Genomic DNA, 27350 nt, shown 5'->3' on the forward strand with positions numbered 1-27350 from the left:
AGTTTCTTTTATTATTCTTTTTTTAATATAAAAAATGTGGGGACAGGTGAGGCAGGGGCACATGCAGGGGATAGCAGAACCCCTCCTTGGCCTCAGGCCACTGTCCCCCAGCCTGCAGAGGGAGATGAGACGTCAGAGGAGCAGGCTGAGGTGAGGAAGGGCCCCAGGAGTAGGAGCCCAAAGATTCCTAGCCTGGGGCCTGCGGCTGAAGAAGTTCTAGCCCTCCCTGTGAGAATCCGGGGCCAGGCCCTTGTTTGTTTGCTCTCAAGCTCCCTGCCCTGAGCCAGCGGGCAGCACGGAGTCCCGGGGTGGCTGCCACCCTTCCTCCACCCTGAAGCTGGGCAGATGGCAGCATGTCTGGCAGCAGCTTTGGGGCTGGCGGTCAGACCCCTGTGCCTTCTTCCTGGGTCCACTGGACTGTGCCAGAGCCGTGGCAGCCAATCAGCACCATCTCCAGGCTTTGGGGTTCCCAGGGCAAGGCCAGGCCCCCTGCCCCTGGCGGCGGCTCTCCGGTACTGGCAGCCTCGGCCTGGTTCATGGGCTCCGGGGGCCCAGTCCTAGCCCCTTCTTCAGGAGGCGGTGGGCCTGGGGTGCTGGGCTCGGGGCAGAGTTCTCCTGAGCCTGGGGGCTCTGAGTCAGAGGTGGAGGTCCAAAAAGCTGTGGCTTGAGGCCAGGGGGAGCTCTGAGACGCCGGGGGGCCCCAGGGCCAGGGTGCCACGAGGGGAGGGGGCCCTGGACGAGGGTGGGGCCGGGTCCCACTCAAGACAGAGCCAGCTGGGGGCTGCAGGCAGTAGGAGGACGTCCCAGTGTCCACACACAGAGGCTGCAGGAGCCCAGAGGCGCTGGCCGGGCAGGGCCCCTCTCCTGACGCCCGAGGGGATGGGCCCTCCCCATGGGGTGCCAGGATGAGCTGCACAGCCTGGCGAAGGGACTGCAGCCCCTCCCGCATCTGCAGCACCTGCTCAGACAGCTCCATCACCTGCAGGGAAGGGAGGAGGGTGGGAGGAGGGTGTGGTCAGTGGGGTGGGGACCTCACAACAGCAGGCGCCCCCACCCTTGCCCCTCACCCACCGCCTGCCGAAGCTTGTCCAGCATGTCTGTGTTCCTCACCTCGCTGGGCCCAAGGGGGACAGTGAGCAGGCTGTTCTCTGTGGACAGTAGGGTGGGGTTACCAGGCAGGGCTGGTGAATGAAGACAGCGTGGGGTCCAGGCCTCCGCCCGCTTAGCGCAGACCACACTGGCCTGGCCAGGCCTGCTGCCGCCAGGAACAGCCACTTACAGCCTTACCTGAGTTGCTGAATTCTGTGCAAACCGCCAGGGGGCCTCGGGCACACTGGCTTGTGCTTCTCCCTCAGGAAGCTGCCTTTGTGCCTGTCTCTTGTTCTGTCCTCCAGGCAAGGGGACACTACCTGGGCCGCCTGGCCTGCCCAGGGGCCACTTCCAACTCTGCTTCCCCAGTCCTGTATCCCCCCCAGTGGGCCAGACACGGTGCTGAGGGTTTCAGCACCATTATCTCATTTAACATGCACAACCACCTTTTTACAGATGGGAAGCTGGGGTGAGAACCGAGGTCACACAGAGATCTGGCAGCAGAGATCTCACCAAGCTCCATTCCAGCTACCTTCCAACACCAAGGTGCTGGTCTTACCCACTGCCCTGCCCAAACCATGCAGGTGGGTGAGGGCAAGAGGGCACCCAAAGTCTGTGCCCTGCCACTTTCTCAGAGGCTCCCAGGGCAAAGAGGCTGCCCTGCCAACTTCCCCCCGGACCCGGGCCCCAGTACCTGGTCCGGGAGAGGGGCTGCTGCTACATTCTGGGCCAGACCGCCTCACCCGGAAAGAGAACTTGGGCTGGTCAGAGCCACAGCCGTCCTCAATGCCATCTACTACCCTGTGGACACAGAACAACAAATCAGTTGACAGACAGCCACTGCAGTGTTTCATGGGACAAGATGCCCCACTGTCCGCAGAGGCTGCAGAAGCTTGGAGCTGGGCCGGGGGCTTGGGGCCCCAAGCGAGGGGTAACACGTGGTCCCTTCCTCTAGGAGCTCGCAGTTTCACTAGGGATTCAAACTTGAATGAGGTGAAACAGCAAGAGAGTTCTGAGCAGTGCGTGGCATGAATGGTGGAACGGGGGCAGCAGGGAGGAGGAGGAGTCAAGGAAGGCTTCTTGGAGGAGGCTGGAGGGACAGATGGGCATCCAGGGCAGGGGTGTGCCTGGCCAGGGCCCCAGCCCTATCACTGCAGCTCTGCCCAGAGTTTAGTGGCCCAGAGCTCGCTCACCTGGGGCTCAGATCTGGGGGTACATTCCATGGCACAGAGGGCAGCCGCAGCCCCTCTAAGCTCTGAGGGTGAGCAGAGGGGCCGGCCTCAGCCTGCAAAGCTCCTGCCCTGCCCGGCCGCCCTCTGCCACCCAGTGGGTGCCGGGGTGCTGGTCGTCGTGGTGATAGCAGCTTGGCGGCCGAGGAGGATGAGGTGCAGCTGGGGGACAGCAGGGGGCTGGAGGGCTCATCAGCTGGGGCTGGCGAGGCTGTGGGGCCCTGCTCCCCGTCTGTCTCCTTCTCCTCCAGTGTGGACATGAGGGTGTTGTCGCCGCTCAGGGAGCTGGTGTCCACCTGGGGATAGTGGGGGACAAGGAATCATCATGGGGAGCTCCCGCTATGTCCCACTCACCACCCCCCCGACCTGGTCTCATCGCCCTAGACAGGAGGAGCTGTTTTTGTTAAACAGGATGCCCAGTGTCTCCCACCTCCCAAGGAAGAGACTCGGCAAGGGAACGGGGTGCTTTTCTGCTGCCACCACAAAGCCACCAAGCCCCGGAGGCGTTTGCTGTCCCTCAAAATGCTAGCCAAGTGTGGACACGCTGTCCCTCTACTTGGTCCCTGAGGCTAACTGAACTATCCAGGAGGACCTGGTACCAAAAACCGGTTTGGAATTAGTAAGATAAGGCAAGAAAATTCAAAAGCCCCTCAGAGCAGTCCTGTGTCACTGTGAAGAAGCAGGGGGCACTGCAGGGCTCTCTGCAGAGGCGGCCTGGAGACTAGTGTGCGGCCTGCCTGGCCCCGACCCATGGGCACCACCCCTCATCTGTGACCTCACAGCCTCCTTGTCTGGTACCGCTGGACTCGCGGGCCGTCTCATGGGCCGGCAGAGCTGGGAGTGGCGGCTGAGCAGAGCTGGGCTGGGCTCTAAAGGACAGTGTGAGAGTGTGAAGGGGCAGCAGAGCGTAGAGCCCCACCACCACCACGTGCGGGGTGCTCACACGGCACTCCCACAAACCCCTTCTCTGCCCACACCCTCACCTCTGCGGGGCCTCCGCCAGCACCCAGGTTGTAGCTGAGCTCCCCTCGGAGGCCCCTGCTGAAGCGGGGGGCGAACTCGGGGTACAGCGCGAGGCTCTCGTGCAGGCCAGCCAGCTGCAGACACTGCAGGACGCAGTACGTCAGCCCCTTCACATCGGCGTTGGCCTTGACCACCTGCTCACGCCGGGGCAGCTCACAGCCAATCAGATCGCCCTTCCCTGGGAAGAGGAAGCAGAGGTCAGCAAGTCCTGCCCCTCAGCCACCCGAGCCGAGATGGGGGTTGAGTGGGGCCTCTCCAGCCAGGACAGGTGGGGAGTAGTGGGGCCCGGGCCCTGGCTGACCCCTGCTGCCTGCCTCACTGGCTCCTCAGACAGGCTCGGGGTGAAGAGCACTGTGACCCAGGTGCTCAGGCACATTTGGGATCAAAGCACTGTGCTGAAACAACCCAAATTTCAGAGCTGAGACACCAGTTCTAGTGATTCCCAGGTTGCCTGTGGATCAGAATCCTCCGGGAAAGTTAAACCAACCAGACTCCCCGGGGCCCATCACTACCTACAGAGTCATAATATGTACTGGAGACCCCACAATTGTTAAGCCCTGCAGGTGACTCAGAGTGTGTCCAGGAACCAGTATGTGGAACCAGCAAGTTAGTGCTGTGTGGCACAGTGAAAAAGGCAGGGGGCCGCGTTATTTCACCGCCCTGAGCCCTGGTGCCTCATCTATATGAGAGATCCTGCATTGAACTGAGTCTGTGGTGCTTTCGCGATCTTACCAGAAGGTGTCAATGGAGGGTTTTCCCACCACCCGGCTGAGACTGCCACCTGGCTGACAGCGATTGTAAAATGGCATCAACTCGAGTCCGCATCCTAATCTCAGAGATGTTAAATTGTGGGGAAAAAATGTGTGACTTAGAATCGATGAAATAGGATGTCTCCAATCAGGGACATGGTGATACGTTAGTGTAGGTAACGTGCCTGACACATAGATGGCCAATCAAAGTTCATTTCCTTCCCTTCCCTCCCGAAAAGAGTCCCCTATCGATCATTCCCAAGAGGTATGGCATGCCACCAGGGCTTGGGCAGAGCACTCACGGCCCTCACAAGGCAGCTCAACCCACGGCCAGACATTTCATGAGATTAGACAGCGTTTCCTCATCCTTAAGGAAAACGATGGCTCGCTGCCACCCCCGCTGTGGGCTGCCTCACGCTGCCAGCAGAACTCACTGAGCTTAAAGGCCTCCTCTAAATGTTCATGGACTTTTGCTCAAATTTAAGTGCAGAACGCATCGTCGTTAAATCTTATTTTCTTGGTTTCAGGCCATCCTTCTGGTTCCTTCGGAGAGCTGTTTGCATCTCAGTGTGATCATCTGATGAATGAGCTCTCTGTCCTCACGTGTGTCATCTGGAAATAGGATAAGTATGTATTTCTTGTCTTCATCCAAGAGGGGAGATAAAACCGAGAAATAGGACAGGACTGAGGACGGAGTTCCATACCACTGGTCTCAGGGACCAGAGCCTGCCCTCCAGGCTGGCCTCTCAGACACAGCCTCCAGCTCAGCTCCTCAAGGCCTGTAAGGTCCTCCCTGCACCGTCGCCCAGCTCACCTCTCTTCGTCCTGCCTCTTTCCTCCCCAACTAACTTTGCACACTTAGCTGTTAGTTCATACACAGAGGTAAGGGCCAGAAATGACACTGCTAGATGTGCCGTGAGCCTTAGCTGCAAGGAGAAGGCAGGAAGCACCTGGATGTTCAACTAAGGAGGCAGGTGGGGGATGGGGTGAAGGCAAAGCAGAAAACCAGGCCATGATGAGGGCTGGGGAACCAGGCATCCACCAGGGCATCCAGAGGGGCCACGTCAACAGAGGAAACAGTTCATCCGGAACATGTGGGTAGGGACAGGATGGATCAAAGGTGGCTTAGGTCCCAGTGCTGGGGAATTCTGGAGGCAAAGGCCACGGCACAGGCGGTGGCCACCCGTGAAGCTGTCTTAATACCGAACGTGGATATTCTGAGACCTGGTGCCTGGCATCAGAGAAGAGAGATTCTTTCAGGACCCATGCCAGCTCCCAGCCACGCTGCTTCCTCAGCTCCCAGCTGAAAACCATCTGCTTAATAATCCACTAGACAATCTTGCTTTGGAGTGACCAGTCTGCCACTGTCAAAATCTGCCTTTTTGCCCTTCTGAATCTCTCCAGTTCCCCATCATTTCTCAAGGACTGCCAGCCATATGTGAGTGGCCATAACTCCGTTTGTTCAGAGTCCTGGCATTAACTCCACGTAGGGCGAGAAGTCAAACTCATGAACGACACCTCTCTCAGCTCGCATGGTATTTCTTTCTTCTGTTTCCTGTTGGAAGACCATCCTCCTCAAGGAAGAGAGGATGGACACACAGTCGCTGCTGGGCGTGTGGTCTTGCTGGTTCTCCAGGTTAATGACAGGCTTCAGCCCCTCCAGGCGTCAGCTGTCCCCACAGGGAGTCTGCAAGTGCTGCTGCCTGAGGATTTGGCTGTGGTCCTGGCGCCTTCCATCAGTGTGTGAGGCCCTCCGTGACCCACGCAGATCACAGCATCCCCACCCTCTGGGGTCCCTGCTGAAAGCCTCCCACAGCCCCGGAGCCTGCAGCCCCGTGTTGCCCACTACCCTGAAATCGCGCCCTTTCTGCGGGATGAGTCTCCCCAGAGCAGAGCGCCTAAGAACACAGTGTTAAGAAGCCTGAGGTTTAGAGTTAGCAGACCAGGTTCTAGCCTTAGCCTGCCTGTTCATTAACCTCTTGGAGCCTCAGTTCCCTTCTATGCAAAATGGAATAACGATCATTCCTCCGCACTGGGTTTTGTGAGGTTTGTGTGAGTTGAAGCATGTAAGGGCCGGGACACAGGGCTGACCCCGCTGCGGGACCCCTGGGGCCAGCATTATTATCATGTCAGTTCTGAAACTGCAATCTCCCCTTCCTTGTCTAGGGAACTGATCCCTCATCTTCACCTCTTTCTTTTGCCAAGAAGGGAAGTGTATTCAGAGTCTGAGCTCTGCTGTCACCCATCGCAACCCTGGGCTTGTTCGAGGACCTTCCCTAGGAAAGTAGCATCTTCCCTCTTGGGCCTGGCCGGGGTGGGCGGGGAGGTTGCAGTGAATAAGCATGGCGTTCACACACACCTCCGGTCAGTTAATCTTCAACAAAGGAGGCAAGAATTTACAATGGGAAAAAGACAATCTTTTCAGCAAGGGATGTTGGGAAAGTTGGACAGCCTCATGTAAATTAGAACACACCCTCTCACCATACACAAAAATAAACTCAAAACGGCTCAAAAACTTAAACATAAGAGATTACACCATAAAACCCCTAGAGGGGACATTGGCAAAACATTCTCTGATATAAATCGTATCAATGTTCTCTTAGATCAGTCTCCGAAGGCAATAGAAATAAAAGCAAAAATAAACGAATGGACTAATCAAATACTAGCTTTTGCATAGCAAAGGAAACCATAAACAAAGTGAAAAGACAACCTATGGAATGGGAGAAAATATTTGCAAACGATGCAACCGACAAGGGCTTAATTCCCAAAATATACAAACAGCTCATACAACTCAACAACAAAATAACAAACAATCCAATCGAAAAAGAACCAAACAGACATTTCTCCAAAGAAGACATACAGGTGGCCAAGAGGCACATGAAAAGATGCTCAACATCGCTAATTATTAGAGAAATGCAAACCAAAATTTCAATGAGGTACCATGTCACACCGGTCAGAATGGCCATCATTAAAAAGTCTACAAATAACAAATGCTGGAGAGGGTGTGGAGAAAAGGGAACCCTCCTATACTGTCGGTGGGAATGCAAGTTGGTGCAGCCACTGTGGAAAACAGAATGGAGGTTCCTCAAAAAACTAAAAAGGGAGTTGCCGTATGATCCAGCAATCCCACTCCTGGGCATATATCCAGACAAAACTCTAATTCAAAAAGATATAAGCACCCCTATGTTCACAGCAGCAGTATGTACAATAGCCAAGACATGGAAACAACCTAAATGCTCATCGACAGACAAATGGATAAAGAAGATGTAGTGTATATATATATAATGGAATACTACTTGGCCATAAAAAAGAATGAAATAATTCCATTTGCAGCAACGTGGGTAGAACTAGAGATTATCATACTAAGTGAAGTCAGTCAGACAAAGACAAATACCACGTGTTATCACTTATATGTGGAATCTAAAATATGACACACATGAACATACCTACAAAACAGAAACAGACTCACAGGCATAGAGAACAGACTTGTGGTTGCCAAGGGGGAGGGGGGTGGGGGAGGGTTGGATTGTGAGTTTGGGGTTAGCAGATGCAAACTATTATACATAGAATGGATACACAACAAGTCCTGCTGTATAACAAAGGGAACTATATTAAATATTCTGTGATAAACCAGAATGGAAAAGAATATAAAAAAAGAACATATATATATATATGTATAACTGAATCACTTTGCCGCACAGCAGAAATTAACACAGCGTTGTAAATCGACTCTACTTCAATAAATTAAAAAAAAAAAAAAAAAAGGGCTTCCCTGGTGGCGCAGTGGTTGAGAGTCCGCCTGTCGATGCAGGGGACACGGGTTCGTGCCCCGGTTCGGGAAGATCCCACATGCCGCGGAGCGGCTGGGCCCGTGAGCCATGGCCGCTGAGCCTGCGCGTCCGGAGCCTGTGCTCCGCAACGGGAGAGGCCGCAGCAGTGAGAGGCCCGCGTACCAACAATAAAAAAAAAAAAAAAATGGCGTCCATGCCTCCCTTTCTCCTGCCTGAACACTCTTTCCAGCACTTTCCTCCTTAGCATTTGATTTTCCTCCTTGACAGGAAGTGCTCCCCTCCGTCCCCTCACAGACCGAAGGCTGGTCCTTCGCTCAGTCTGGCCTACAGCACCCGTGAGATTGAGTTCACCTTGTGTTGCCGCCTTGTGGTCACTGGGTCCGCTCTGAGCTTTGCCCAGGGCTCCATGGCTACTCCTGACCCCACCCTGGCTGTTTCTCCCTGGTGGCCTTGCCTGCGTCTTCTCTCCGCGTTTTCTGCAGATGGGGCCCTGGTTCCACCCGCCTCCCCGCAAGCCCTGGCGTCCTCCGTCCCACCCTCACAAACCTAGGATGGCGAGCACGGTGCCGCCCTTGAGCACCTCCATGGAGCCGGAGCAGACGAAGTAGAGGGCCTGGAGGGCGTCGCCTTGGTGGATGAGATACTCGCCAGGCGTGCAAAAGGCGGGCCGCAGGGCCAGGGACAGCGCCCGCAGGCAGCCGCGGCTCGCCGCCTCAAACAGGGGCAGCTGCAGGACCTCCTTGTGAAGGTGCATGGCAATGTCTGCGCGGAGCTCGTCCGGGAGGCTCTGCAACAGCTGCGGGTGGGATCAGGTGCCGAAGGTTAGGGTGGAGAGTGGGAGGCAGCCTCCCGCCAGCCCTTTCCACCCCGAGGGCCTCAGAGCAAGGGCAGGCGTGGGAGGGGCCTTGATTCCCCCCTCCCCCCCCTCGCACAGCATCCAGCTCCACACAGGGTCCAATCAGTGAGGGGGGCCGCCTCTGCCTCCCTCTCAATCACTTTATCCTCCCCGCCCCCCATGGGCAGCCCTGCTTTCCCCCTCCCGGCCTTAGACCTGGCCGGCAGTGAGCAGGGCCTCTAGACCTAGCCGGCAGTGAGCAGGGCCTCTAGACCTAGCGAGCGTGGAGACGGGCCTCCGAGCCGGCCCGGCTGCCTTCTGCTCCTTGCCGCTGGCCGCCCAGGACAGAGCGGAGGCAGGGGGGTCAGAATTCTGCATCTCTTGCCCTCCAGCCCGCTGCTCCTGGGACTCTAGGCCGAGCGCACACTCCTTGAAGGAGCAAAGGCAGGAAGGGCCGGCCCTGGAGGCCTGCGCACCTCGGTGGTGTCGATACCGTTGTTCACCGCCCAGGTCGCCTGGAAGTACTCGAGCATGCGCTGCTTGAGGGGCTTGGGGATGCGGTGGATGCGGATGTAGTCGCGCAGGTCGCGGGTGCGGCTGTGGTACAGAAAGCGGCGGGCGTACATGCGCTGGATGATGGCCGTCACGTTCCCAAACACCACCGCGTGCATCAGGGCTGGGGAGGGTGGCGAGAGGGGTCACCTCCAGGACCAGCCTGGCCCGGCCGGACACCGTGCGGGACACATCTGTCCTCCCCACCCGCAGCCCCGCGCTGGGCAAGGCCCCCGGCCGCTGTGTGGGGTGGAGTCCTGCGGCCAGGTGGGCTCTCCTGGCCCTGGGCTCGGGTTCCTTGGGGCCCCTAGGCGGAAGCACCTCTGGGAAGGACCTCGGGGCCCTGTGGGAGGTGGGGAGGGAGGGGTGGCCCAGGGCATGAGTCGGGGAGAGGGCCCTGGACTGGGAACGGGGCAGGCCTCACCGCCGATGAGCATGGTGCAGATGGAGAAGATCTTCTCCGTGTCCGTGTTGGCAGACACGTTGCCGAAGCCCACGCTGGTGAGGCTGCTGAGTGCGAAGTAGAGGGAGGTGATGTAGGCGCTGCGCAGTGAGGGGCCGCCCAGGAGCTCGGGCCCCGTCCTGTTGGCCTCGCTGCTGCTGCTGCTACAGTTGTCACTCTGGCCAGAGCTGTTCCCTATAGCTGGGCTCCGGCCCACCAGGTAGTAGGGGGTCTCCAGTCGGCGGGCCAGCTCCTGCAGCCAGCCTGGGGAGGGGGCAGGACAGCACTGCTGCACTGTGGGCGCAGGTGTGCCTGCTGGTACCCCCGGGGGGGGGGACACACATGGCTGCAAATCCACCCCCCACGGCTTCCTGCCATGTCCGTCCCTCCTCTGCCAGCCCGGCGTGCCCCTGTGCACCCCCTCCCCCCTCCCCAAGACAAGCACACGAGGTCGAGACTGTCATCTCCCCAGACGGTGTCTCTGGGTGCCGAGGCTGGAGTGAGGAGCTCTGCACCCTCCTCCCTGTGCTGGCGCTAATCCCGGGGCGGTGGGCCCAGCTGGAGGGGGCAGAGGGACTGGGGGGTTCATTGCACCAGCCACAGCCTCATCCGCAGGGCCGCCTCCTCTGCCTTGTCCTCCCAGACTCCTCTTGCTTTTTCTCTGAGCTCCGGAAAGCCGCCCCCGATTCAGCCTCATCCCCCCCACCCCACAACCACACACACCACCCAACCTCATGCACGCGTTCTCGGGCACACCGACGTGGACGTGTGCACACACCAGTAAGGCTACAGACACAGTCGAGAGGACAAGGACACACGTGTGTGAGCACAGTCCCAGGAGCACAGCCACGGCCTGTGCACACTTGGGAGAGACAAGGGTACGCGGGCGCTTGCACACTGACACCCAGGTAGGAGAGGGACACACCTGCATGGACACGAGCACACAGGTGAGTGCACTCAGAGGCCACAGACAGGCAGGCCACCGCCGTGCACACAGCTCTCTACACGCAGACACAAGCCAGCCTGGGACACTGAGAGGAGAATAAAGATCGCCCCAGTCTCATCAACCCCCCATTCTCTGGTCTGGCCTTGGAGGAGGTGGGACTGCGTACTGGGGTCTCTCAGGAGCCCACAGCCGCCCAGAGTTACTCAGCCCAGCTGGAGGGCTGTGGGAATTCTAGGGTGTTAGATGGGGGTTCCCAGGGTCCACAGAGGTCCCAGGGGTCCTGGCAGAGCTGGGGGCCATGGGGAGCAAGGGAGAGAGAGCAGATCTAGCATAGAAGTCCAGAGGGTGGGCTCAGGATCACACGCTGCGGTGGGACCCACCTCTCCACGTGCCCCTCCCCAGCTCCCTACTCCACACTCACCCTAACATCGCACATGCTGCTGCTCTCTGTGGCCCTCACACCCCTCCTCCCACCACACACCCATTCATTCAGCAATCTCACACGTGTGCCAGGAGCCGGGGGACCCCCAGAAGCTTACTGCAAAAACGTCTCACAGGTACACAGCACCCGAGGGTCCCGGGATGGGGCTCAAACCCACGTGCTATTGGCTAGAGCTAGAAGGCTTCCCGGAAAAGGGGACACTGGTGGTTTGTCTCAGAGGATGGGTAGTTTTGAGACAAACTGAGAGGGGGTCATTCCTGATCTAGGGAAAGGTGTGGGCTAAACCTAGAGCTGGAGACAAGTACAGGCGAGCAGCTTGGCTTAGCTAGAATGTGGGGTCCGCACTGAGGGAGCAAACTCCAGGCTAAGGAGTTGGGGGGATGTGTAAAGTCCGGAGCCAAGGTGAAGACTCACCCTCCTGTTATTTGAGATGTGCTGTGAGAACGCAAGGAAGTACACAAAACCCTTCAGTCGTTACTTAGTTGGGCCTCTGAGGTGAAGCCGTAGCTGGGTGAGGAGGGGGCTGGAGGGTGGAGAAGCAGGAGGGTGAGGGCAGGATGCAGAGGGGTCCCTCCTCACTCAGTCTTGGTCATGGGGCATTGGCAGCCCCTGGAGCTGGTGGCGGGATGGTCCCTCTGCGTGTCGGCGGCAGAGGCCGTTCTGGAGGCTTTCATACTGAGAAATGCTCTGAGCGACCTCCCTCAGTGTTTAGCACACTCTTGAAAATCCAGCCCATCTCCACGGGGCTAATGGGATTCTGGGGCTGGAACTTTATGTCCACACCAGGGCAGTGGAGCAGTAGAACCAAGGCAAGGAGGCAAAGGGAAGGCACCTCCCACCACACAGAGCTGGGCCAACAAGAAACGCCACCCTCACCCATGGACATCCCTCCCGAGGTGGACTTAGGGAGGTCTGGGTGTGGCTCCCACCCAGCTGGGGGGTAGTTTCCCTGGAGAAAGAAGGGGCAGATGATGATGTGAAGGACTTGGGAACTCCCCTAATGTGAACTAGCCCCTCTGGAACTTAGGGTTCAAGGGTGTGATCTGCCCAACAGTCAGCCCGCCCCTTACAAGCCCCATGCTCTCCGTGGAGGGGCTCAGAGCCCCTCTGGGAGCCAAAGGTGTTCTTCATGTCAGCTCAGCAGCCCCTGTGACGTGGTCAGAATGGAGGATCCCCATGGACGCAAGACACTGGGTGTCTGGGCTGTGTGTGGGGAGGGGACTGACCTGGGGATGTGGTGTGTCACCCACGTAGGGGTTGGGGCTCTGCATCACTGTTACCCATCTCCCAGTCCTCTGAGCATGTTCGTCGGGGGCGTCTGACCCCAGAGCCGCCTCCGCCACAGCCTTCCTCTGGGAAGGGCAGGCGCCAAGGAGCTGACATACTGCCTGGAACATGTTGGTTCCTGTGCTCAGCAGCTAGAGCTTTGGGGAATATCCAAGTGGGCCTCTGGGCTACACACCAGTCTCCGTGGGCTTGGCGAGGGAGGGAGGATTAGCGGGAGTCTCCTCGTCCCTGGGAACAGATCAGAGCATGTTTCTAAGGCCAACCTGGACTCTTGGTGACCGACCCCATCAAGAGAAGACAGTCATGGGGGGGGGCATCTGAGCAGCTGGGCTCTTGCCCACTGACTGGAAACGGGGGCTAAAGGCCAGTTACGGGGAAGTTGCCAGAGGGCTGGAGGGCATGGGAGGAAGAAGGTGTGTCCAATTTTGGATCTGCGGGCGTGGAGAGTTAGACGTTGTTGGAACAGAACGGTCTGGAGACAGAGAGAGAGGATGGAAGTTGAGATGTTCACACCGTGGTGCCAGTGGAATCGCCCAGGGAGAGCAAGGCGGGGGGCCGGGGAAGGAGGAGGCCTCCTCACAGGGCAGAGAGATGGCTGGCAGGGTCAGGTGCTACAGGGACTTCAAAGGGATAAGAGTTTGGCCCCAGAAGGTCACTGTGACCTTTAGGGTGACATTTGGGGTTGAGAGGTGGAGGTGGAAGCCCTCCTGGCAGGAGTTAAGACGTGAGTGGGAGGTGAGCAGAGAGAGGAGCTGCGAGAGGGGAGGTGAAATGAGAGTGAAGGCGCTGGTGGGACGCAGAGAAAGGCTGCATTTCGGGCTGGGGAAGGGCTGAAGCAGCTGAGAACCATGCTGCCGGAGGTGACAGGAGTGGGCAAGGGGCCTTAGGGGCCAAGATGGTGGGGGATGAGCTTTTGAGAGGGTGGCCGGAAAGCGCCAGGCATCGGAGCAACCCTGGAGAGGTCTTCTGAGAGGGGTGGGGTACCCAGCGGGGCAGGCAGTGGGCGAATGTGAATGTGGCACAAGCTTGACCACGAGGAGGCCATGATGGGTGAATAGACTCCCCCAGGCAGCCCACCAGGCTTCCTCCACAACGTGGGCCTGCAGGAGAGCAGGCCTGCCTCGAGGTGGTGGCTCTGTCACGCTCCCACCTGCACACACACGCGCCAGCCCCCTCATTCTGCTTACAAACACACACCTACTGGCACACATGCCCCTGATACACACCTATGGGCATGTACACATGCAGACTTGCACACATCTCTCTGCTACCTTACATCAGCTCACGGACATCCCCTGCTAGACACACACTTGGACTCACATTTCCCTGACGCACGCACCCTCAAGTGAACAGACTCCTTGGGCACATATGTACACACACACGCACACGCGTGCGCGCACACACACACACGCACACACACAGAGGCAGCCTCCAGTACCGATCTCAGGCAGCTCGGAGGCGCTGCTCTCGATTTCCCGCTGGCCGATGTAGAACCAGATGCAGGCCACCCAGTGGGCGAGCAGGGCGAACACGGCCATGAGCAGGGTCAGCACCACGGCGCTGTACTGCGAGTAGCGGTCCAACCGCGGGAGCAGGCGCAGCAGGCGCAGCAGGCGCAGCGTCTTCAGCAGATGCGCCCCGAAGTACTGAGGTGGGGGGAGGGGGAGGTCACCCCAGGGCCGGCCCCCCCCGTTCTGCCCCAAAGTCCACCCAGCCCAGCCGCACTGACCACGTTGACCTTGAAGGCGTGTAGCAGGTCGAAGGGCAGCGCCGCAATGACATCCAGCAGGAACCAGGTGCTAACGTAGTGGAGGCAAATGGACTTTGGGGCAAACACCACCTGGCCCGACTTGGACACGAACGTGGTGCGGAAATTCAGCACAATGTCTGGGGGAAGTTGGGGCGGGAGTCAGCACCGGTGGGGAGGAGTCACATTTTCCTGGGCACCTGCTCAGTGTGTAACACTGTCCTGGGCCCTTTACCTGCATTGTCTTAGTTTTCGTAGTAAGCCAGAGGGTGGATACTGTGCCTATGTGATGGAGGGAGAAACCAGCTTGGAGAGGCTATGACTAGCTCAGGGCCAAGTAACCCATTAGTGATGAAGACATATTCGGAGCCTAGGTCTGATTTCAAGGCCCACAGGTCATAAACGGGGGAGGGCAAGGGGGACACTGGGGGGCAGTAGAAGCCATGCAGAGTATCCCCATCAAAGCCCGGGGGGTCACTGGCCCAGGGAGGGGTGGGAGGCACAGAGCACACATACCAAGAATGAAGAGGACCTCCACGGCCAGGTCGCAGACGCTGGGAGGGCCACGGGCGGCACTGGGCTCCCGGGCTGTGCTCACGCACACGCTGTAGGGCACGGTGACAGCCACGTAGAGGGTGGCGAGCAGGATGAAGCCGTCCCAAGTGGCCCTCAGTGCCCCACAGTGCAGCAGGATGAAGGGTGACTTCCGGATGGCAGCGACTTTGTACTCGGGCAAATTTGGCTTCTCTCCAAACACCCCCTGAATGAGAGGCAGGGCAGGTCCAGGCAGGGAGAACAGGAAATTGGCACAGACTGAGTTTGGATGGGGTCTGGGACAGGCATCTGCCTCCTTTCTCTCCCTGCATTCTCAGAATGACCTCTGACACAGGCATCAGAGTCCCCTTGTTATAGATCAGAAGACTGAGGATTGGTGAGCTCAAGTGACTTAGGTGAGGTCACACAGCTGCTTAGGGGAGGAGCCAAGATTGAGCCAGGGCCCATCTGACTCCAGGGCCAAAACTCTCCGCCATACCTTCGACAGATGAGGCATGTGACATTCTCACCACAAGTCCCAAAGTGCTGGTGGGGCCTGAGTAGCCCCCTGGACATTCTCTCTGTGGTGGGCTTGGTTCCCCTTCTCCATCTCCTCAACCAGCCCCTACCCTGCCCCACCCCCCAAACACACGCCCTAGTGCCAATCCACCTTATTGAGCTTGTGCTTGCCCTTGGGCTGCTTCTGCAGGTGCCCAGACAGGTGGTAGAGCACAGCCCGGCTCCGTCGCCGGTTGGCATTGAAGCCTTTGGACCCTGCCCGGCCATATCGGCGTCGGCCACCACCTGCAAAAGAAGAGGGGCGGGAGAGAATGATGGGCGAAGCGCTCACACGCCTCAGTCCAGGGGCTTGCGGGTAGGACACCAGTTGCTGGCCCACGGGCTGGTCCGGCTCACTGCCTAGTTAGTCTATTTAGAGCTGGGGGCACCAGCGTTTCTCACTTCCTGGGGTCACTTGCCAACACCAGCAACGGGCAGTCCTGGGGGTGCTTACAGACACTCCCCCCAGTGCCTGCTTCTAGGAGAAGGAGGTTTGGATCCAGGCAAGAGAGGAACACCACAGGGAAAGGCCTGAGAGAGGGGAGTGGGAGGTAGTTCCCAGGGTGGGGGAGTGCAGAGCTAGCAGGAGGCCATTGGGCAGAGTCGAGGCTGCCCAGGGCTGGGGGTGGGGGATGGGGAACAGAGAGCACCCCCAACACCCCCAAATGGCAAAGAGGCCTTGGAGCAGCTTCTGATGACAGCTTTGTGAGCTGTCCAAAGGCCACCCCCAGCCCTTAGAGGATGCAAGAGGGGAAAGACCACAAGGACTTAAAAGAGGGCTTTGGCCAGGGCTCCCCAGACAGGTTTGCATGAGGACAAGGAACCAGGTGGGTCTGTGCTCAGCCTCACTAATTGGTGGGAAAATGGTACTTCACGGGCACTAGTGGAATTTGTTTCTTTCAGTTTCTTAGTAAAGTTGACTTTGAAAGTCCAACTTTGTCTCCACAAGCTCTCCGTACCTGGGCCTGGGGAGATGAGAGCAGCACAGGCTCCTCGGCCAGCAGAGCGGGAGTCCGCGAGTGCAGGCGGGGTGGGGGGCCCACAATGGCCCCGCCAAGGCTTGAGGTACCCAACACCCCAGCCGCGGCAGCCAAGTCGGCAGCCCCACAGGCACCCACCTGTCTCCTTCCAGCTGTCGGGGCCCCCTCGGTTCTTGGTATCACTGATGTCCTTGTGAGAGACCAGGAAGAGGGCCACCTCCCCTTTCTCATTCTTTATGGGTATCACATCCAGGAGACACCAGAATGGGAGCCCTGGGCACAAAGACAGACTCAGCCCAGCTCCCATTCTCCGTCCGAGGCAAGGTGACAGAGGGGCCATTGACACCCCTGGTCAAGGCACATGCCAGCTCCACTTAGGACACTTAGACTTGATCCAACAGGGCGGGGGAAGGCAAGGGAGAGCAGAGACGACAGTCAGACATGTGTGTTCATAGATCTGTCCTGCTAAGTAAGATGGGGACATTTTTCTGCTGGGGTGGGAAATCCAAGATGGGAAATTGAGTACCGGCTGAGATTGGGGTGAGGACCGAAGAAAGGAGGGGCCAGGAACAAGAGGAGGGGTGGAGAAAGAGGAGAGGGGAATGTGGGAAGATGGGATGAGATGGGGAGGTGGAGAAGATGGGATTGGAAAGGAGGGACTGTGGATGGGGTGGGTACCAGGCTGGGTGAGACCGCGAAAGTAAGGCAGGTTGGCCAGGCGGCCCCTCACCGCTCTTCCGGTACAGGATCAGCTCGGCCTTGAACTCCTTGTGCTCATCCAGGGCCTTGCGGATCTGTTGGCGGACGAGCTCACTGGTGTCTGGCCCATAGAGGAAGGAGCAGGCACAGCCCCGCTGCATGACCTCGGCCCGGGAGAAACCCGTGAGGTCGCAGAAGCCATCAGAGCAGTAGACCACAGGGAAGAGCCCCGCCACCTGGGCGTTGCCCAGCACGAAGTTACTATCTGCAAGAGAGCACCCCTCAGAGGAGGTGTGGGGTGAAGGGGCACAGGGTCTACTACCCCTCCTTTCCCAATTGCCTGCAATCAAAGGGTAGGTGTTACAAATCCCAGGAATCCTGTGTGTGAGTGTTTGGGATGGGGAGTTGGGGGAGGGTTAGGACAGGAGCTGTTTATGAACAGGAATTAGAGTGTCACCTGTGTGTCGGTGCCCTGCAAGGTCCCACTCCTAGCATCGTGTGTATAAGTGCATTCAAGAATTGGCATGTGTGAGCCCTGAGGTTGGTGAATGCAGCCCCGTGTGGGTACTGTGCCCTCTGGAGTGTGACCTGAGCAGCTTGGGGTAAGGGGTGGGGTTAGGGATATCCAAAGGAGGACTGCAGGACCAGTTCTAGGCCAGCCTCAGCCCCCCTCCCCCCGCCCCGCCAGCTTCTGCCAGGTTCACTCACCAGCCAGGTACTCGGGTTGGCTATTTGGCTCCTCCCACCGAGACACACTTGGACGGAGAGGCAATCCAAGCCACCATCTATTCTGCACTCTGTTTGAGCCCCAGTTGCCTGAGCCCCTGGCTCAGGAATTAGTGAATGTGATCCACAATGGGGGTGTAAGAACGGTAGCTGAGCTCTGGCAGCCTGGAGCCAGGAGTGTATTGGGTAGTGGGGGGCGCTGAATCAGCAGGCTGCGGGAGCCAAGTGCAGGCAAAGCAGATGGAGAAGCCTGGGGTGGGGATGGTCTCAGAGATGGGCTTCCACCCCTATCAGGAACCAGAGACAGAGGCAGAGAGCTGGGAAGCCCCACTGGGGGTGAGTTTGAAGGAGGAGGAGAAGGGAGGGGGCTTTCACGACTTTCCCAGTGCTCAGAGCCCCGGAAAGCCAGGATCCAGAAGCTCTGGTCACCTTCTCCAAACTTCCCCAGTCTTAGTGGGAGTCCCCAAACCTATCCTTTTGGGGCTAGAGGGCTCAGTGGGTTTAGGCTGGTGGGTTTAGGTGGTGAGGTGAGGTTGGACTAACAGTGCTCTCCTGAGTCCCGCCTACTCTATCTTGGTTTGCAAACCTCTTTTCTAAACCTGTTTTTTTTAGCCTCTAGGCTGTCCCTCGAGCACCGCTTCCTTGCCTCACTTCCCAACCCGCCAGTTCGAGGGTAGTCTCGGTGGGATAGCGCCAGACGCAGGGATGGGATAGGTTACACTGACTAGGTCGGGGTTCGCGACCCCAGGAACAGACGACATGACCGGCCCCCAAACCCAGAGAGTTCTAGCCATTTTGCCTGGCCCGGGGCAGTGTTGACTCTGAATTTTTCGGAAACGGCGTCTGGAAGGAGACGGTGGTCCCAGCTAAAAGTGGGGCTCAGGGAAGAGAGGGCGAGAGCAGGAGGGCTCCAGGCTGAGGTGTCTGGGTGCAGGACTGACGGGAACACTGGCCAGGGACAGCTGGTCCGGGAGCCAGTGGGGCGAGGGTCGGGACTCACGCGTGCCGTCGAAGCGCGTGGCGATGGTGTCCAGGAAGGTGTTCTGCGGCGCCAGGAGTCCCCGCATGGCCGGCATCTTAGGCGGCTGTGGCCGCCTGCCCCATCCCTCCGGGGCGAGGGGGCTCAGCGCCGGGGGAGGGCGCCCAACTCGGCCGCCCCCCGCCGGGCCCCGCGCCCCCTAGCGCAGCCGTCGGGGGGCAATGCCCACCCCGGACTCGCAGGTCCCGCCAGCCGCCCGCGCGCAAGGGGGCGTCCCCGCCGTCGGGGCCCGGAGCATGGCGCGCGGCTCCTCGCGCCCTGGCCGCCCACGATTCCCGGACTCCCGGCTCCGCGCCCTCTGTGCTCTCGGCACCTTCGGCTCGAGGTGGCTGCAGCAGCGGCTCCCGTTTCGGCTGCGGGTCGGCTCCGGCTCGGGCTCCGCTGGGCACCAGATCCCCGCAGCTACCTCCTTCTGTCGGGGAGAAGCGGCAGCCTCCCTCCCTCCCTCCGGCGCCCGCAGCCAGCACCGGGGTAACCATGGAGACGGGGCACACCCAGGCAGGGCTGCCTCCTTAAAGGGACAGGCCTCCCGCCGAGGGATTCCCCCCTCCCCTCGGGACCTCGTGGGGGCAGGGGAAGCGGCGCCCTCCCTCCCTCCCCGCGCCACGCAGGCCGCCCGGGCCACCCCGAGCCGCCCCGCCCGCCCCTCGGAGAACGACGGGCAAGCGCCTGGTCCCGCTCGGGCAGACTCAGCCGCAGGGGTGAGGCGTCTTTCTCTGCAGCATGGGGGTTCTCAGAGAGCCTGGCAGCCTCTCCTCCCCCGGAGGGACCTGAGGAGAGCTCAGGCGGGGGATGAGCGGGGGGTGCGTGGTTTAGAAGATTTCCCCTAAGAAAAATGTAATGGGAAAGGGGGCTGGGCCAGCAGGTGGAGGTGGTGAAGACCGGTGGTTGGCGGAGGTTGGGGCAGGGGAAGTCTAAAAGGAGATTTGGGGGAGGGGGTTTAAACCCAGCTTTTAGGCATCCAAGCCTTTCTTAGCCTCAACTTGACCCTCCAGGGAATGGATCGATCCGTCACTAAGCGACGCCGCGGCTGGCTGGAGCTGCCAGGAAATAGGAGGGTGGGTAGTCCTGGAAATAGGGTTTAGACGACGCTCTCCGTGTGTGCCCGGGAGGTGGAGGGGTGGAAAGTGGAAATGAGGTGTGTGGGGATGGGGGCGCCCCAGATCCTTTGTCTTGCCCCTGTGTTTCTCTCTGTCCCCCTTTGCCGCTCCCAGGCTGCGCTGAAGGGTCAGGTTGCAAATACAGGCAGGGTACAGTAGATGTCAGACGCCGGGGGAAACTTCCTAACCGTGCGCTAGTGGGTCTTTGCGGGCGGGGAATGAGAGGACCGAGTCTCCGCTGCCCCTAGCGCCTTTAGTCCTAGAGAACTAGGCTCTGCGCTGAAGAGGGAGCGGGGGCTGCAGGGACCCCCACCTCCAGCGAGGGGGTGGGGAGGAGGGGCCGGCGGGCGGTGCGGAGCCGGGCCCTGGGCGGCAGTCTCTCACTGGTCTCCAGCGCTGCGTCGGTCCCAGCAGCCTCGCGTTGCCAGCGCCGCTCCTCCTCCCTCCCACGATTTGCCAGCGAGCGCGGCTACCGCCCGCGCCCAGAGGAACCGCCGTGGCCAAAACAGCAATTTGTTCCCGAACGAGCGATGCGGAAGGCTCAGCGCCCCCACCCCTCTAGGAGACACAACCGTAGTCAGCAGCATCGGAAAGGAAGGAGTGTCACCCGCTCCACCCACCCCTCATCTGTGACGAGGGCCAAAGCCCCAGGCACCTGTATTAAAATGAGCTGGTGCTTGGGCAGGAAGAAGAGGAAGCGTCCCCCTCCCCCAGTCCCCAGCGTCCCACTCTCTCACATGGGTCCAGGGCTGCACAGTAACCCCTCCCCCAACGACTCATCTTTGCCCCTCCAGGCGACGTTCAAGCGCTCTGCTGAGGAGCGGCTGCAGTTTAGGAATCGGCTCACCTTGAGAGAAAGGATGAGGCTATGAGGGAAAGCACCCAACTTGAGAACAAGGCTACTTACCCAGGTTCGAATATAGTTCTGCCACTTGCTGTTGTGATTTTCCTTGCATGACTCAATTTTCTCCTCTGTGAAACGGGAACAATAACTACCTCAGAGGGTTGTTAGGAGGATTAAAAGATTAAAGGATGTAGAACAGCGTGTGACATTTGCAACATGTAAATATTATCTGATTTTGGATCTTATGGGAGCCCTGAGAAACATGCAGAGTAGATGCTACTTCCTCTCCATCTCACAAATGAGTAAACAGAGGCAGAGAGAGAGGAGAGACTCGCTCAAGGTAACCAAGGTGGTAAGTGGCTAAGGTTCCAACCCTGACACACTCCCAACCCCAGGTCCAGAGTCTGCCTCACTCCAGCATAGCTGGCTCCCGCTGTGAGGACTCAGAAACAACCCCAGGCTAGCTGTGTGGCACTCACAAGGACTGGTCATCTGGCGTGTGCATCAGATCCAGACGACCCTCCCGTGGAAGCCCAAGTGTTCAGACTTTGAGTCTTCAATCTCCTCCGCCTGTGCTGGTCTTGAACATCAAGCCAAACCATATGCTTTGGGTCAGGGTGAGCAGGCGGTAGACAGAATACGTGGGGTGCCCCAAAGAACCACCATAGCTGAGATCGACTTGGTGTCAAAGCACTGTGCTAAGTGCTTTCCTTGGATTATCCGGTTAACCTTTATCATAACTCTGTGAGGTAGTCACTGTTATAATTGCCAATTTACAGATGAAAACATCGAGGCGGAGAGGTTAAGATGCACTGCCTCCTCCAGAAGCTCCAGGCACAATGCCTGTGTCACTGTTTTGGTGCTCTGGTCCCCATTTCTGGGAGAAGAAAATATACTAACGTTTATTGAATGTTATGATCACTCTTCTTATCACAGAATGAAACAGCAATGTTTTGGGCTTTAAACCGCTTCCCCCATTGCCCTTCAAAGAATTTGTGTGAAAGTGTGTATGGGGTAGAGATGCAGCCACTGACCCTTTGCTTTGGCCTGGCCTGATTTAAGGTGCCTTTTCCATCTAGATGAGTGTCTAGGTCTCAACCCACTTCACTCTTTCACTTTACCTAGTCCCTCAGGTCTTCCTGCCAGACCTGGCTTATGGTGAGTTCCTTGCCTCCTCCTTCCACCCCCACAACCCCCGCACCCACCCCCCATGCACGCGTGCACACGCGCGCGCGCACACACACACACACACACACACACACGCGCGCGTGTAGACAACAGGGCACGGCAGGGTGTGTGTGGGGAGGTTAGGGGCCACTGGGCTCCCCACTATAATCTCCTCTTCTTCTCCCCTTTCCCCAGTTCTTGACTCACTGGCCACAGTGGGGAGTCACAGGGAAGGGAAGGTTGAGAAGGAGCCCTGTTCAGAGATAGCTCAGAGCCATTGTCAACAAGGAGAAACTCAGGAGGCTGCGTTTTGGAGCTGCCGTGGGAGGCCTGTGGGAGTATTATCTACAAAAGGAACAAGGAGAGAGAGGAGGGAAGAGCAAAGCAAGAAAAAACCGCTCAAGACACAAAAGATGGAAAAAGCCCCCCTCCCAAGTGCAGGCGGAGTCAGTTGCTGTGTGCAGCCGGTGAGAACAGGTGGCTGTCGAGGAACAGAGTCCAGGGCCCCTCCCGTCTCCTCTCCTCTTCCTACTCTCTCCACCCTCATTCCTGGAGGTCCCCAGGTCTGTCTCTCCTTCTCAGGCTGTGTGGTGTGGTGGGGAATCTCAGGCTTTCAAGTCAAACTAGTCTAGGTTTCAATTCTAGCTCTGCCACTGTGTGACCCTGGGCAGGGATGGGGGACGGGCGCTCATCTCGAAGAGCATTAGTTCCTTCATTTGTGAAATGATCCTTTCTCAGAGGATTGTGGAGAGAGTGAGATGAGCTTAGTAAGTGGTTGTGATTGTTATTGAGAGTCCCCCCGAGCACTTGTCCTGCCCCTGGGTGCTGGGACCCCAGAAATGAGCTCAGCATGAAGCCTCGCTGAAGGTTCCCCATTCCCACCAAAACAAACACACCATTTTGGAATACTCTGAGGCCTCCAGTACTTGGCCGCCCCTCAGCTGTCTCATTCTAGGCCATGCCTTTTCTTTTAGTGGAGGATCCTAGCTAGTGTGAGGAAACCACAGTAAACTTTCTAAAAGGGAATCCTGGATAAGCTATTGTATATCGCATGGCTAGTTAAGTGGAGGAAAGAGATCTGAACCGGGAGTTAACTAGGTTGACAGCAGTTTGCTACCACGCCACAACGCTGGGGTGCCTTGTCCTATCCTTCGGTAAACAGCCTATTAAAAGGGGACGGTGTGGTCGTTTTGATGAGTGCCCACTGTGAACAGCCACAGGACTTCAGGCCGTGGGGATACGCTGCAGTCGACCGTGGGCCCCGCCTGCCGGAAGGCCAGTTTACCAGTCCTGCCTGCAGTCAGCAAGGGAGGGAGTCTGAGAAATCTTCTCAGTCTCTCAACCTGCGTGTTCTAGCAGCACCAGAAAATGGGTTTGTCTGAAATCTAGTTACAGAGAAAGCCTAACTGGGTTAAGTTGAAGAGAGACATAAAAAGGAGACCTGACTTCTCCCTGGGGAATCAGAGTGGGTGGTATTTGTTCCTGCTGTTTTGACGGCTGTGAAGGGGCGGGGGGGGGGGTGCTGGAGAACAGTTTTGCTGGTGGTGGTGATGGTGCGTGAGTTTCCTCACCCAGAAAAATCCTCAGATAGCGGTTCCCCTTGGTAGGGAGTCACAGACTAGAAACAAAATTCCCTCAGCACCTGTATGGAAACGATGTTCCCTGGCTCTCCTCGGACCCTGCCACAGCCTTGCTCCCTGTTTGCCCATGTTGGTGCCGTCAGCATCAGGCCTGTGCCACCCAAAGAGCTCAGAAACGGGAGTGGGGGTGGCTTTCCTGACAGTTGTCAGGACAAGAGGGCACAGAGCTCACCATGCTGGGGGGATCTGCACTCAGAGGAGAAAAGCGGCAGCAGGAATAGGGTGACTGAAGTATTACTTTTTTATTTTTGGTTAATTTCTCGTTCTATTTTGTTGGTTATTTTTGGTTTTATTTTTATTTTTGGTTAATTAGGTCTGTAAGGCTGGAGATCAGGGAAGTCCTTCATGCACTTTTTAACAGGGCACGAGAGACAGAAAAGTAAAGGAGTTATGGCGAGTGAACGTTGAACTAGTCACAGGTTAGCTTGGACACCAGGGTACTGTTGTCAGCACCTGCTTGACACCTACCTTACCACTCCATGAAGTAGTTACCAGTCTCCACTTCCCAGTTCAAGAAGAGGTTCAAAGATGTTACGTTATTTGCCCAAGGTTAGTTGGTCACATAGCTACCAAGTTGTGAAGCCAGAATTAAAATCCAAGTATCGGTCTCAAAAGTCCAGGGTCTTTCTACTCTACCACACTGCCCAGCCACCAGCCCCTGCTGAGCTCTAAGAGCTCTAGTTCCTTCACCTGCAAAGGGGTTGAGGAAAGAGCTGGAACCATTTATCTTTGCCTCAGAACTCAGCACAGTGCCTGGCACCCAGCAGGTGCCTCAGTGTTTGAAGCAAAGAATGTGCGCAGGTGGCTAAAGCCACCAGAAGTCCAGCTTGGCTGACTTTACGGTATGATGTTCTGCTACCAGCATTATGGTCTGGTACTCTGAACTGGTTAAAATAGTGACAAAACAGCTCCTTGTATCAGTTGCTGACCTTCAAACATGTGCCATCTCGGATACCCATTTCTTCCATTAAGTGTGCTTCCGTACGCATATCATCCTCTCCAGGTGGGATGAATCCTGTAGATCAAGCAAGACAAACCCTCATTTTGTTAGGTCAAATGGCAGGATTTCCAAGGGCAACAAGCCATTACTCTACTGACCTTCTCCAAAGCAGAGGTTCACAGATTGATAACCATGTGTCCTGGCTTTTCTAGGCCACTCCCAACCTAAAGTAGTTTATCCTGTTGTTTCCCATACATACATTCATACTCACAAGACTGTACCCTGGTTTGGGATTCTGAAATACGAGGTCACCCTGTCTATAAACCACTGAGCAAATGCCTGATCACCGCTGGTATGGTTCAAGTTCAAGCACAGGCCCTGCGAGCAGTGTTTCTCCATCATACTCACAGAAGACAGCAAGGCTCTTTCATGCAAGACTATTACCTTGTACTCTTTTATCTGTATGTGTCAGTTGCCCCAACTAGTTTTATCAGCCCCACAGAGGGCTGTGTTTTAGTTATCTTTCTCTCTCCTTAGCTTCCAGCTCAGCAGCTGTACAAAGCACTCCCAAACACTGTTGGTGAGAATCCATGCACCTTTTAAGAGTACTTTATCAATACCTGTATGAGCCAACAACTCCACTCCTAGGAACTGATCCTAAAGGTACACTCTCACTTGTAATGAGTGATGTATGTATTATATTGACGAAATATGCTCATTTCATCAATACACATAATAGCAAAAAACTGAAAATCATCATTAGGGACTGGTAAAACTAATTATGATAAATTTATACAATGGGATACTATGCAGCCATAGAAAGAACAAGGTACATTTACGTATACTGACATGGAAAGAGGTCTAAGCAGCATACATTCTTCTGATATATGTATATAAATACAGAAAACCTCTGGAGGGATAAACAAGAAACTTAACAGTGGTTGCCTCTGGGGAGGGAATAAATAGTCCAGAGTGGGATGGAGGCTAACTTTTCATCATCTATCCTTTTGAACTATTTTTTTTAAAACCATTTACATATATTGATTTTTCTTCAAACCAAACAAAAACTAGTTATAAAAAGTGAGGACAGGGACTTCCCTGGTGGCGCAGTGGATAAGACTCTGTGCTCCCAACGCAGGGGGCCCAGGTTTGATCCCTGGTCCGGGAACTGGATCCCACATGCATGCCACAACTAAGAGTTTGCATGCCACAACTAAGGAGCCCGTGTGCTGCAAGTAAGACCTGGTGCAACCAAATGAATAAATAAATACTTTAAAAAAAAGTGAGGACAAGTTAAAAAAAAAGCAAATTGCTCAGGAATACACATAATATAATTTCCATTTATGTAAAAGAAAGAAAAAACATATTTGCATGTTTGGATTTAGAAAATTTGTGAAAAGATAAACAAGAAACTTATCAGTGATTTCTTCTAGGGAGTGGGACAAGGTAGGGGAGTATTTTTCACTTTCACATCATGTATCCTTTTGTACCTTTAACAAAATTAGCCTGTATTACTTTTTTAAAAAGTGAATTTAAAAAACTGCCGCAAATAAGGGGCCTACGGAATATTTGATGTTCATAATGAGGCCACGCTAATTTAAATTTTCTCTCTCAAGTGGCACATAACTGACAAAGGTAAACCTGAACTTTCAATCTTATCTCTCAGGCTGGGAAAGGACAGGACATTGATCTCTAAGAGGAAATGGAAAGGGAAGGAGAAATGATGGTTAGGAAGGTTGTCTCTGAACACACAGCAGGAACTGCCCAGGGTACAGAGCCTCCCTCCTCTTGGAAGGAAGAGCTGTTGTGGGGAGCAAAGAATGAGCTGCACAGTTCAAACTTAAGGTAAATCTCACTTCTCTTCACTGAAGAAAGTCAAATGGCAAATTTAGGAGAATATCTACAACGTGAGATCCTAAATGAATTATGGTTTAGACATATCTAAAAAAAAGGTTGTAGGATGCATATAGTATGCTCCCTTTTTTGTAAAAAACAAAACAAAAAATTAAAAGCCTATATATCAGGCTTCTCTGGTGGTACAGTAGTTGGGAATCCGCCTGCCAAGGCAGGGGACACAGGTTTGAGCCCTGGTCTGGGACGATCCCACATGCCGCGGAGCAACTAAGCCCGTGCACCACAGCTACTGAGCCTGTGCTCTAGAGCCTGCGAGCCACGACTACTGAGCCCACATGCCACAACTACTGAGCCCATGTGCCACAACTACTGAAGCCCACACACCTAGAGGCCGTGCTCCACAACAAGAGAAGCCACCGCAGTGAGAAGCCTGCATACCACAAGGAAGACCCAACACAGCCAAAAATAAATAAATTTATTTTTAAAAAAGCCTACATATCTATGTGTATAAGCACATATATGCTTTGAAAAGGTTTATAAGGATATATGCCAAATTATTAACAGTTATTACCCCTGAGGAACAGAATGAAAAAGTGGAAAACTTACTTTTTCCTTTTATATTTCTGTATTATTTGATATTTTAAATGCTACTTTTGTAACTAAAAACAATGTGTAAAAAAAAAAGTCATAATTTTCAAACTTTTTGTGGTCATAGAAAAAGTCTTCAAGTATTTTTCTATAAGGAGATTTTAACTTCAACTTCAAGGCAGTTTTGACAAACATGTGGCTTCCCATCTGTTTAGGTGGTTAAATACAGTCTTACCTGGATACGGGCATAGACCTCATAATTCTTCAAGGCCACTTCAATCTCTGGATTTCCTATAAAGTGTAGGTAAGCAATTAATCAGAAAAGCAGGGCTTTTTCCTGATACAGCAGGCTGATGGTGATGTTGGATAAATTCCCCCAAATGAGGTGGCCAGCCCCTTAGAAAATGGCTTCCTAGTACTCCTTGACTATTGTTTTCTTTACTGAAAGACACACACACACACACACACACACACACACACACACTTTTTCTCTCTTTCTTTCTCAATCTGTGCAGCCAACCTGAACCCTGGCAGCTCATCTTCAGCCAA

The 27350-nt window shown here is 56.0% G+C and overlaps 1 protein-coding gene across 5 annotated transcripts; it reads right to left on the reverse strand.

The window, feature by feature from the left end:
• Positions 1-2: 2 nt before the first annotated feature.
• On the reverse strand, positions 3-20348 carry KCNH3 (potassium voltage-gated channel subfamily H member 3). Of its 5 annotated transcripts, none has more exons than XM_033866784.2 (15): positions 18630-20347; positions 16935-17168; positions 16343-16477; positions 15337-15470; positions 14649-14892; positions 14115-14272; positions 13824-14031; positions 9693-9974; positions 9193-9392; positions 8428-8677; positions 3302-3519; positions 2283-2614; positions 1784-1890; positions 1072-1148; positions 3-979 (listed from the first exon to the last, which is right to left on the reverse strand). In XM_033866784.2, the coding sequence occupies exons 1-15, from the start codon at positions 18703-18705 to the stop codon at positions 383-385; spliced, it is 3252 nt and encodes a 1083-aa protein (XP_033722675.1). In that variant the 5' UTR covers positions 18706-20347; the 3' UTR covers positions 3-382. The 5 variants fall into 5 exon arrangements, 3 of the variants coding, with proteins under 3 accessions (XP_033722675.1, XP_073644803.1, XP_033722676.1); XM_073788702.1 differs by having other exon boundaries at positions 16935-17916; XM_033866785.2 differs by having other exon boundaries at positions 17612-20347.
• Positions 20349-27350: the final 7002 nt, after the last annotated feature.

The sequence above is a fragment of the Tursiops truncatus genome, chromosome 11, assembly GCF_011762595.2.
Source record: "Tursiops truncatus isolate mTurTru1 chromosome 11, mTurTru1.mat.Y, whole genome shotgun sequence".
Taxonomy (NCBI): domain Eukaryota; kingdom Metazoa; phylum Chordata; class Mammalia; order Artiodactyla; family Delphinidae; genus Tursiops; species Tursiops truncatus.

Bases quoted from the DNA above. Each gene is read 5' to 3' on its own strand.
- KCNH3 (XM_033866784.2), bottom strand. From the start codon at position 18,705: ATGCCGGCCATGCGGGGACTCCTGGCGCCGCAGAACACCTTCCTGGAC. The intron at 16,478-16,934 runs GTGAGGGGCCGC...CTTTGTGCCCAG, and splicing joins GATCCTGTACCGGAAGAGCG to GGCTCCCATTCTGGTGTCTC. The intron at 2,615-3,301 runs GTGAGGGTGTGG...CACTATCCCCAG, and splicing joins CTGGCGGAGGCCCCGCAGAG to GTGGACACCAGCTCCCTGAG.